Genomic DNA, 12,004 nt, shown 5'->3' on the forward strand with positions numbered 1-12,004 from the left:
GGCGTGGGTGTGGTCGTGGCGTGGGTGTGGGCGGGGACAAGAAAATATATTGCTACCAAACGCCCACAACCAAAATATAAAAGACATCGAGGAGACGCAGTATATAACATGCGAAATAAATCACTGAGGAAATATTCTAAGCTGTTAAAGGGAATTTTGAGTTACTGAAGGGAATTGTTGTAAGTTGAGGGGGATTATTGTAAGCCTTTTTTTCCCACTCATAGGTGTTATTGAAGTGGATTATTCTGAGCTGTTGAAGGGGGATTATTCTAAGGTCTATCTGTCTATTGCCTTAATCTCGTAAGGGGTGGCCACAAACAAATCGCCTCCATGTCGCCCTGTCCCCCCGCCATTTCACTGCCCTGCTTCCAGCTCACACCCCCCTCTCTCATAATACCTCTCCACTCCATCCCTCCATCTCATCCTTGGCCTCCACCTCCCTCACATACACTCTCCTCGTTAGTCTCTCACTCTCCATTGTTCTAAGGTGAGGGATTTTACTAAGTTACTAAAGGGGAATTATTCTGAGCTGCGGAAGGGAATTATTCAAAGTTGAGGTGGAGGGGTGTGGAGAGAGGGGAAAGCCGAGGATGAGATGGAGGGATGGAGTGGAGAGGTATATGAGAGAGGGGTGTGTGAGCTGGGAGCAGGGCAAGAAAATGGCGTGGGACAGGACGACATGGAGGCGATTTGTTTGTGGCCACCGCTTACGGGATTAAGGCGTCTGGCAATAGATGGATAGACAGACAGTTGAGGTGGATTAATCTAGCACTTCTTTTTCTCTGTCAGGTGTGATGGAGGCGGGGAGTGAGGACAACTGGGAAACTAGAGCCGAGCAGCTTTTTAAACTGTGCGATAAAGAGTGTAAGGGATTCGTGACCAAGAGAGATTTGCAGGTAGGTGAGACAGAGAGAGAGGGAGAGAGAGAGAGAGAGAGAGAGAGAGACTTTTTAAACTGTGTGATAGGGAGTGTAAGGGATTCGTGACCAAGAGAGATTTGCAGGTAGGTGAGACAGACAGAGAGAGAGACTTTTTAAACTGTGTGGTAGAGAGTGCAAGGGATTTGTGACCTAGAGAGATTTGCAGGTAGGTGAGACAGACAGAGAGAGAGACTTTTTAAACTGTGTGGTAGAGAGTGCAAGGGATTTGTGACCAAGAGAGATTTGCAGGTAGGTGAGAGAGAGAGAAAGAGAGAGAGACTTTTTAAACTGTGTGGTAGAGAGTGCAAGGGATTTGTGACCTAGAGAGATTTGCAGGTAGGTGAGACAGAGAGAGAGACTTTTTAAACTGTGTGATAGGGAGTGTAAGGGCTTTGTGACCTAGAGAGATTTGCAGGTAGGTGAGACAGACAGAGAGAGAGAGAGAGACTTTTTAAACTGTGTGATAGGGAGTGTAAAGGCTTTGTGACCTTGAGAGATTTGCAGGTAGGTGAGACAGACAGAGAGAGAGAGAGAGAGACTTTTTAAACTGTGTGGTAGAGAGTGCAAGGGATTTGTGACCCAGTGAGATTTGCAGGTAGGTGAGAGAGAGAGAGAGAGAGAGAGAGAGAGAGAGAGAGTGAATCAGCGTATGAGTAAGTGCGGCCACATACCAGATGATCAAAGAAACACTTGCACCCATCACCCACACCTGCGTCCACCACCACCCACCTATACCACTTATACCACCCACACCACCTATACCACTGATACCACCCACACCACCTATACCACGTACACCACCTATACCACTGATACCACCCACACCACCTATACCACCTACACCACCTATACCACTTATACCACCCACACCACCTATACCACCCACACCACCTATACCACTGATACCACCCACACCACCACCCACACCACCTATACCACCCACACCACCTATACCACTTATACCACCCACACCACCTATACCACTTACACCACCTATACCACTTATACCACCCACACCACCTATACCACCCACACCACCTATACCACTTATACCACCCACACCACCACCCACACCACCTATACCACCCACACCACCTATACCACTTATACCACCCACACCACCTATACCACTTACACCACCCACACCACCTATACCACTTATACCACCCACACCACCTATACCACTTATACCACCCACACCACCTATACCACTTACACCACCTATACCACTTATACCACCCACACCATCTGTACCACTTATACAACCCACACCACCTATACCACTTATACCACCCACACCATCTATACCACTTATACCACCAACACCACCTATACCACTTATACCACCAACACCATCTGTACCACTTATACCACCCACACCACCTATACCACTTATACCACCTATACCACTTATACCACCTATACCACTTATACCACCTATACCACTTATACCACCCACACCACTTATACCACCCACACCACTTATACCACCCACACCACTTATACCACCCACACCACCTATACCACTTATACCACCCACACCACCTATACCACTTACACCACCTATACCACTTATACCACCCACACCATCTGTACCACTTAATACCACCCACACCACCTATACCACTTATACCACCCACACCACCTATACCACTTATACCACCCACACCACCTATACCACTTATACCACCCACACCATCTGTACCTCTTATACCATCCACACCACCTATACCACTTATACCACCCACACCACCTATACCACTTATACCACCCACACCACCTATACCACTTATACCACCCACACCACCTATACCACTTATACCACCCACACCACCTATACCACTTATACCACCCACACCATCTGTACCTCTTATACCATCCACACCACCTATACCACTTATACCACCCACACCACCTATACCACTTACACCACCTATACCACTTATACCACCCACACCATCTGTACCTCTTATACCACCCACACCACCTATACCACTTATACCACCCACACCACCTATACCACTTACACCACCCACACCACCTATACCACTTACACCACCCACACCACCTATACCACTTACACCACCCACACCACCTATACCACTTATACCACCCACACCATCTGTACCACTTATACCACCCACACCACCTATACCACTTATACCACCCACACCACCTATACCACTTATACCACCCACACCACCTATACCACTTATACCACCCACACCACCTATACCACCCACACCACCTATACCACTTACACCACCTACACCACCTGTACCACTTATACCACCCACACCACCTATACCACTTATACCACCCACACCACCTATACCACTTATACCACCCACACCACCTATACCACTTATACCACCCACACCACCTATACCACTTATACCACCCACACCACCTATACCACTTATACCGCCCACACCATCTGTACCACTTATACCACCCACACCATCTATAACACCTATACCACCCACACCATCTATAACACCTATACCACCCACACCTACACCTATGCCACTATACCAGCTACACCACCTTGTTATACCACGTACAGAATCATCATCTGTGTTGATGTAAATAAAAAAAATATATTGTTTGTATCTTTGCAGGAAATAAAAGATCAGTAAAATATAATATCTATTTTATCTATCTATATCTACTACACAAAAATCTATTGTTTTATCTCAGTATCTATTTCTGCTACAAATAAATCTACCATTTTTTAATCTACTATCAATTTCTAACAGTCTACCATTTTTTAATCTACTCTCTATTTCTATCTGTCTATCTATTGCCAGGCGCCTCAATCCCGTTCGGGGTGGCCACAAACAAATCGCCTCCACGTCGCCATATCCCCCTCCATTTCACTATCTATTTCTGCTACACGTAAATCTACTACTTTCTACCCCTCCCTCTTATCTTCTTAAGGTACTTATCTCTGCTATTTTTTTTAAATCTGTAACCTGCATCTTTCCTGCCATCCAGCCATTATGTCTTCCTTACCTGTTCTCTCTGTCTATCTGTCTATCTATCTATCCCTCATGTCATTATTTTTTATCTACACCTACTTCATATCTGCTATCCACTCATCATTCTTTATCTGCCTATTTATCTATCTATCTATCTATCATCTGTCATTATCTTGTATCCACACCTACTTCGTGTCTACAAGCCACTCATGATCTATTCCTTATATGCCTATCTACCCATTACCTGTTAATTATCTATATGTCTATCAATATTATCTATTACACTGCCTGTCTTCCTCTTATTTGTATTTATCCATGTGGTTGGTAGATGGTAGGGGGATGAATATAGTTTTGAATGGCGAGTTGCTTGAGGAGGGGGAGTGTTTTAAAAATTTAGGGTCACATGTTGCTGTGGATGGAAGAATAGATGCAGAAGTGAAGTATAGAATAAATGAAGTAGGAAAGGTGGTGGGAGGAATGAGAAAAGTGTTTAGATGTCGTTCGCTTAGAATAGATGTAAAGAGAAGGCTGTATGAGGGTGTTGTGGTACCGACTGCGTTATATGGGGCTGAAACATGGAATATGGGTGTAGCAGAGAGGAAAAGTTTGAATGTAATGGAGATGAGGTGTCTGAGGAGTATGTGTGGAGTGACGCGTATGGATCGAGTGGGAAATGATGAAGTGCGAAGGAGAACTGGAGTTGTTCAGGAGATAGCTGGTAGAGTTGAGCAGAGGGTGTTGCGATGGTTTGGGCATATGGAGAGAATGGATAATGAGCGATTGGTGAAAAAGATAACTAGATCTGATGTGAGAGGTGTAAGGCTGAGAGGGAGACCACGAATAGGATGGATGGACAGTGTGAAGAGAGCGCTGGATGCGAGAGGGATGTCTGTTGAGCAAGAAAGAGTGGCTGTGCATGACAGAAATAAATGGAGAGAATTTGTGAATGTATAAATGATGACGCAGCCCTGAGGGGATATTCTCCCGCATTTGGTTTGATTAGCTAGTCAGGTCAGGTGCGGGTAAGGGGATGGGTCTGTTATGATGTGGCAGGGGTAAACCAGCTCTGCTGTCGGGCCCTGCTGCGGATGTCACTGATTGCACTGTGCATTTGACCCATGTGTGGTGTGGTATGGCGAGGATCTGTCCCTTCTCCCTTTTGGGGCTAAGATGCGAATGACTGTTGTTGAATGGATGAGTAAATGGGGAGTGTGTCGTCCTGTCTCGGCTACCTCCCTTTCCATGGGGGAAGCAGCCTAGGTATATAGATAGATAAATAGTATATTATCTGTTACTCATCTGCCTATCTACCAATTATCTATTCATGTCCCATCTGTCAATCTGTTTGTCTGTCTATCTGTCTATCTATCTATCTGTCTATCTACTCATATATCTATCAGTCCCTCATCTGTCGTCTTTTATCGACAACTATCCATTCATTATCCGTTATTTTTCTATCTTCCAAAAATTCTACTTATCCGCTTATCTACCCATTATCTATTACTTATCTACCCATTATCTGTTACTTATCTCCCCATTATCTATTACTTTACCCATTATCTATTACTTATCTACCCATTATCTATTACTTATCTCCCCATTATCTTACTTATCTCCCCATTATCTATTACTTATCTACCCATTATTATCTATTACTTATCTACCCATTATTATCTATTACTTATCTACCCATTATTACTTATCTACCCATTATCTGTTACTTATCTACCCATTATCTATTACTTATCTACCCATTATCTGTTACTTATCTACCCATTATTACTTATCTACCCATTATCTATTACTTATCTACCCATTATCTATTACTTATCTACCCATTATCTATTACTTATCTACCCATTATCTGTTACTTATCTACCCATTATCTATTACTTATCTACCCATTATCTGTTACTTATCTACCCATTATCTATTACTTATCTACCCATTATCTATTACTTATCTACCCATTATCTGTTACTTATCTACCCATTATCTATTACTTATCTACCCATTATCTATTACTTATCTACCCATTATCTATTACTTATCTACCCATTATCTATTACTTATCTACCCATTATCTATTACTTATCTACCCATTATCTATTACTTATCTACCCATTATCTATTACTTATCTACCCATTATCTATTACTTATCTGCTTATCTACCACCTCCGTCAGCGCCTGTGGGGGGAGCTGCCACTGGATCCGGACGAGTTAGAGGCTGTGTTTGATTCCCTGGACACCGACCACAATGGCTTCCTTAGTCTGCAGGAGTTTACCGACGGATTTGGTGAGTCAGAGAGAGAGAGAATGGGTGGTTGGGTGGCTGAGTGAGAGAGAGTGAGTAGGAGGCGGGAGTGGGTGGAAGGGTGGCTGGGTTGGTGAGAGAAAGAGAATGGGGGAGCTTCTGGGTGGGTGTGTAGGTGAGAGAGAGAGAGAGAGTAGGGGGCAGCGAGTGGGTAAGAGAGAGTAGGGGAGGAGTGAGTGGGTGGGTGGGTATGAGAGAAAGAGAGTAGGGAGGGAGTGGGTGGGTGGGTTGGTGAGAGAGAGAGAGAGAGAGAGAGAGAGAGAATAGGGGGGGGAAGTGAGTGGGTGGGTAGGTATGAGAGAAAGAGTAGGGAGGGAGTGGGTGGGTGAGTACGTGAGAGAGAGGGGGAGGAAGTGAGTGGGTGGGCGGGTAAGAGAGTAAGGGGGGGAGTGGGTGGGTGAGTAAGAGAGAGTACATAAACAATATAATTAACTTCAGCATGAAAGGCCCACATAATGCTAAATGTAATTGTTTGAGGTTACGTGGAATAAAATATAAGGTAATTGTACTGAAGGGATGTTACTGTTATCTCTTACTTCCTAACACACACACACACACACACACACACACACACACACACACACACACACACACACACACACACACTCACACGCGCAGATATATATACAGTACACACATATACATCGCTGGTTAACATCCTTAGTTCATTATTTACGCAGAGTATGGCGATAATGGATTTATAGGTAAGGTGCAATAGGCAAATTAAATCGCTTAGGAAAAGATGTCAGGGAGTATGGGCCTTAGACATTAAGCTGTGATCTAGTACATTTATCCCCTTCACTATGGTGACGTTTTACATTCTAGCCACACTTTTTTTTTTTTTTAAGCGTCATTAAAGTTTGGAAAAAATGTCTAGTTCCGTAGAAGCAGATCAAACCAAATGAAACAACTGAACTTAATATAACCCAACCCAACCCAACCCAAACCACGTCAAACCCAACCCAGCCAAATCAAACGTACCTCAGTCCACAGTAATCTAACCTAACCACATCAGATTAAACCAAACCCAACTGAACCCACCATAATCTACCCTAACCACATCATATTAAACCATAGGAAACTCTCTTTATCTATAGCCCAACGCCCTAATCCTGCAAAGGATGGCCACAGACAAATCGCCTCCAAGTTCTGTCACTCATATTTTGACTGTCCTTCCCCCAACACACTCGCCTCCTCCCTCATATACCTCTCAACTCAATCCCTCCACCTCATCCTCTGTCTCCCCCTCCCTCCCCTCCCTCCACTTCACCAAACTCATCCCACCATGAAGAGAGAACCTGTATTTTTTACACAGGAAAAATCATCAGAGAAATTACCAATATGCCGGGTATGCTGCCTGGCTCTCACCTGAGAGTCCCGGGTTCGATTCCCGGCATATTGGTAATTTCTCTGATCATCCCGCCATAATCTGCCCTAACCACATCAGATTAAACGGGACCCAACTCAGCCTCGGTCCTCCCCCAGGGTCTCACTTAGGTCTGGTGGTGGAGTTCCGGGCCGACTCCTCCAGCGGGCATTCTGACGAGGAGGTGGGGCAAGATGGCGACCACGGCAGCGGCATCACCTCGGCACAGCTGGACGCCATCATTACCCTCCTCGCCAATCAGGACCTGGACAGCAAGTGGGTGCTGATACACACACACACACACACACACACACACACACCGCTCGCTGGTGCAGTGGTAACGTTCCCGCTTGCCAACTGGTGGACGGGAGTTCGCGCCTCGCTCAGGTTGCGAAAAGTTTCATTGACGAAGTGAGTGGTTACTGTCCCCCTTGAGCAAGGGGACGGGTGTGTGCGTGTGTGAAGGTCACAGCCTTGCCCTTAGATCGGACTATATGAGCTCTCAGCTTCCTTCCGGGAGGGTAAAAGCTGACGATCACGACCATCAAGTGATCCTGACCGACCCGGTGAACACACACACACACACACACACACTCATCAAGACCCGGGCAGCGAGTTCAGATATGCCCATTTTACTCTGACGACCTAAAATTGCCATCTCTCCATCTTGAATGCTGGGTTGTAATAGTGGATCAACTCTAGAATATGGTGCTAGTCACGAAGAAGTGCTTTGGAAAGGATGTAGAGCCGTGGTGTCTCCATCTTGAATGCTGAGTTGTAATGAGATTAACACTAGATTATGCTTCTAGTCACGAAGAAGTGCTGTGGAAATGATACAGAGTCGGGGTATATCTCCATCTTAAATGCTGTGAGCTGGGAACAGGGCAGTGAAATGGCGGGGGACAAGGCGACATGGAGGCGATTTGTTTGTGGCCACCCCATACGGAATTAAGGCGTCTGGCAATAGATAGATAGATAAACACTAGAGAATATTGTCCATGGGGTTGTTACATCGTTTGACTGTAAATTAGCTAACACATGCTACATTGAACTGTTGTAATTGGTTTGTTTTCATCTGGCGGAACTGGGCTAACTGGAATACTATACCCTTGTTGCATGAAGTTCAAGGATCCTTAGCCATTAAGTAGGAAGGAGTCTCTTGGTTACTAGAAAATTTCCCTCCAATCTAACTCTATAAGGCCGTCCACCGGGCTAGAAGTACATGATCCATTGAGGTAAGTGAGAAGGTAGGGTGAGAGAGAGAGAGAGACAAGGAAGGAAGAGTTTGAATTGTTAGTTTCGCTCTGTCTAATCCTGCAAAAGGTGGCCACAGACAAAACGCCTCCAAGTCGCTCTGTCACTCACCTTTTGACTACCCTTCCCCCAACACACTCCCCCCCCCCTCCCTCATATACCTCTCAACTCAATCCCTCCACCTCATCCTCGGTCTCCCCCTCCCTCTCCTCCCTCCACTTCACCAAACTCATTCCACCATAATCTGCCTTAACCACATCAGATTAAACGGGCTAGAAGAGTTTAGGGATCTAGTAGGTTGAGTAAATCCACTAACTTTAATTATCTCACCTGGCTCAAATTTCTCACCTGACTCTAAATTTCTCACCTGGCTCTAAATTTCTCACCTGACTCTAAATTTCTCACCTGACTAAATTTCTCACCTGGCTCTAAATTTCTCACCTGACCCTGACTTTCTCACCTGGCTCAAATTTCTTGCCTGACTAAATTTCTCACCTGGCTCTAAATTTCTCACCTGACTCCAAATTTCTCACCTGACTAATTTTCTCACCTGACTCAAATTTCTCACCTGGCTCAAATTTCTCACCTGACTAAATTTCTCACCTGACTCAAATTTCTCACCTGACTAAATTTCTCACCTGACTAAATTTCTCACCTGGCTCTAAATATCTCACCTGACTCTAAATTTCTCACCTGACTAAATTTCTCACCTGACTAAATTTCTTACCTGACTAAATTTCTCACCTGACTAAATTTCTCACCTGACTCTAAATTTCTCACCTGACTAAATTTCTCACCTGGCTTATATTCTCACGTAACTCAAATTTCACCTGACTCTGAATTTCTCACCTGACTCTAAATTTCTCACCTGGCTCACATTTCTCACGTAGCTCGGCTGTGGTGGAGTCGGTGTGGCGTGAGGTGTGCGGCAGGAGGCAGGGCGGTGAGGAGCGTGATGGTGACGTGGGTGGTGGTGTGGAGGGCAGCGAGGCCAGGATGGGGCAGCTGGTGGCCGCGCTGCTGCAGGAGTTGTGTCGAATTAGGACCGAACATGCACACCTCGAGACGGCCCTCGCGACCAAGACTGACCAGTTTAATAAGCAGGTGAGAAAGACAGATTTTTTTTTTTTTTATGTAGGTGAGAAAGAGTTTTTTTTTATGTCTATCTGTCTATTTGTCTGCTGGTTTCAGTATATTGTATCAGTCTCTCTCTCTCTCTCTCTCTCTCCAGTACCTTTATGATATAACAAACAAATCCTTAAGCACAAGGTCACCTAAAGAAAAACGTATTATGATTATGTTTCAAGTAATATTCTACCATGACAAAAAACCCGCCATAACCATCACTTCTGCCTCTCTCTTGCCCTCCCCCCCACAGATGGCACGCCTGTACGAGGAGCTGGAGAGTGAGCTGAGTGGAGAGCGGAGTGGCGGTGTGGATGTCAACCCAGGCAGCCACAGGGAAGCACGGGCCAGGGAGACGCTGGAACTGGAGGTAGGGTGGAGTTGAGGTGGAGGAGGATGGAGGGAGGACAAAAGAACTGGAGGTGTGGTGTGGAGTTGAGGTGGAGGAGGATGGTGGAAGGACAAAAGAACTGGAGGTAGGGTGGAGTTGAGGTGGAGGAGAATGGTAGGACAAAGCAAGTGGAGGTATTGTGGTGTTGAGGTGGAGGAGGATGGAGGGAGGACAAAAGAACGCCAACCCCAACACACCTTTTGGTCCTTTCAAGGCTGTTTGTAATAGGACACTCGTAGGCTGTAACTATACTCGTTTTACTCTTCTATCTATCTATCTATTGCCAGACGCGTTAATCCCGTAAGGGGTGGCCAGAAACAAAGCGCCTCCATGTCGCCCTGTCCCCCGCCATTTCATTGCCCTGCTCCCAGCTCGCACCCCCCTCTCTCGTATACATCTCCACTCCATCCCTCCATCTCATCTCTGGCCTCCCCCTCCCTCTCTTACTTGGCCAAAAATTGCCATCGCTCCACTTTGAATGCTTAGTTGCAACAGTAGATTAACGTAAAAATGTGGTACTAGTCACGAAGAAGTGCTGTGGAAAGGATTTAGAGCCATAGTATTGTCTTTGTGTCTGAGCTACGTGAAATAAACTGCAAAAGGACGAAAATGTGGCCCAAGTTAAAGTCATTATAACAGAGACAAAGATGGCAAAGTAGGGAAGCAATGAAGGGATCTCTTACCATCCACTCATATGATGTAGTGCCATTTTCATGTGACTCTGCATTGAATGACAAGCCAAATTGTTTCTTGCATAGGGCTGGTGTTAATCTTGTATAGGACTGGTGTTAATCTTGCATAGGACTGGTGTTAAGTTAATCTTGCATAGGACTGGTGTTATATTTTTCTTGCCTCGTGTGTTATATAATCGTGTGTTAGGTGAGCACAGAGGTGGGAGATTAACAGTTAAGTATAAAGGTAAGGGTGGAGTGGAGAGGTATATGAGAGAGGGGGGTGTGAGTTGGGAGCAGGGCAGTGAAATGGCGTGGGACAGGGCGACGTGGAGGCGATTTGTTTGTGGCCACCCCGTATGGGATTAAGGCGTCTGGCAATAGATAGATAGATATAAAGGTGTTAAACCTGTACAAAGTAGGCGTTAATCTTGTTTGACAGGTTAAGTGGATATTCGACAGGTGTTAGGGAGAAAAGGAAGAAAATGGGAGGAAACTGATTAATGAAGAAGGGATGGAGAAATGGAAGAAGGAATGGAGAGAAGGGAGAAAGGAGGGATGGAGAGAAGGAAGGAAGTGGGATGGAGAAAAGGAAGGAGAGGGGATGGAGAGAAGGAAAGGGGGATGGAGAGAAGGGAGAAGGGATGGAGAGAAGGGAGAAAGGGGGATGGAAAGAAGGAAGGAAGGGGGGATGGAGAGAGGGAGGGGAGGAAGAGACGTAGATAACTTGGAGGGAAAGGTGGATGGAGAGGAAGAAAGGGGAGAGAGAGGAGGCAGAGGGAGGGAAGAAGGAGAGAGGAATGAAGGGAAGGTATTTGAAGCAGAAGAAAGGATGGGGGGATGGATGGAAGAAAGATAGGTGAGATGGAGGGAAGAAAGGAGGAAGAGAAGATAGCATGGAAGAAAAGGGGTTGAGATGAGAAGAGGGTAGGTGAGTGGGAGGGTGAAGAGAGAGAGAGAGGGAGAGAGTTAGGTTTATTT

The 12,004-nt window shown here is 45.5% G+C and overlaps 1 protein-coding gene across 1 annotated transcript in view; it reads left to right on the forward strand.

Annotated features, from left to right (window-relative positions):
* Positions 1-794: 794 nt before the first annotated feature.
* LOC145397611 (uncharacterized) overlaps positions 795-12,004 on the forward strand; it is a 31,720-nt gene continuing 20,510 nt past the window's right edge. Inside the window, exons 1-5 of the mRNA XM_080270651.1 lie at positions 795-896; positions 6,087-6,198; positions 7,702-7,858; positions 9,727-9,940; positions 10,215-10,331. Coding sequence (XP_080126777.1) covers positions 795-896; positions 6,087-6,198; positions 7,702-7,858; positions 9,727-9,940; positions 10,215-10,331 — 702 coding nt within the window. The remainder of the gene's footprint in view (positions 897-6,086; positions 6,199-7,701; positions 7,859-9,726; positions 9,941-10,214; positions 10,332-12,004) is intronic.

Source organism: Coenobita brevimanus, chromosome 42 (assembly GCF_032717465.1).
Source record: "Coenobita brevimanus isolate Jiangsu-jjx chromosome 42, ASM3271746v2, whole genome shotgun sequence".
In the NCBI taxonomy this organism is placed as follows: domain Eukaryota; kingdom Metazoa; phylum Arthropoda; class Malacostraca; order Decapoda; family Coenobitidae; genus Coenobita; species Coenobita brevimanus.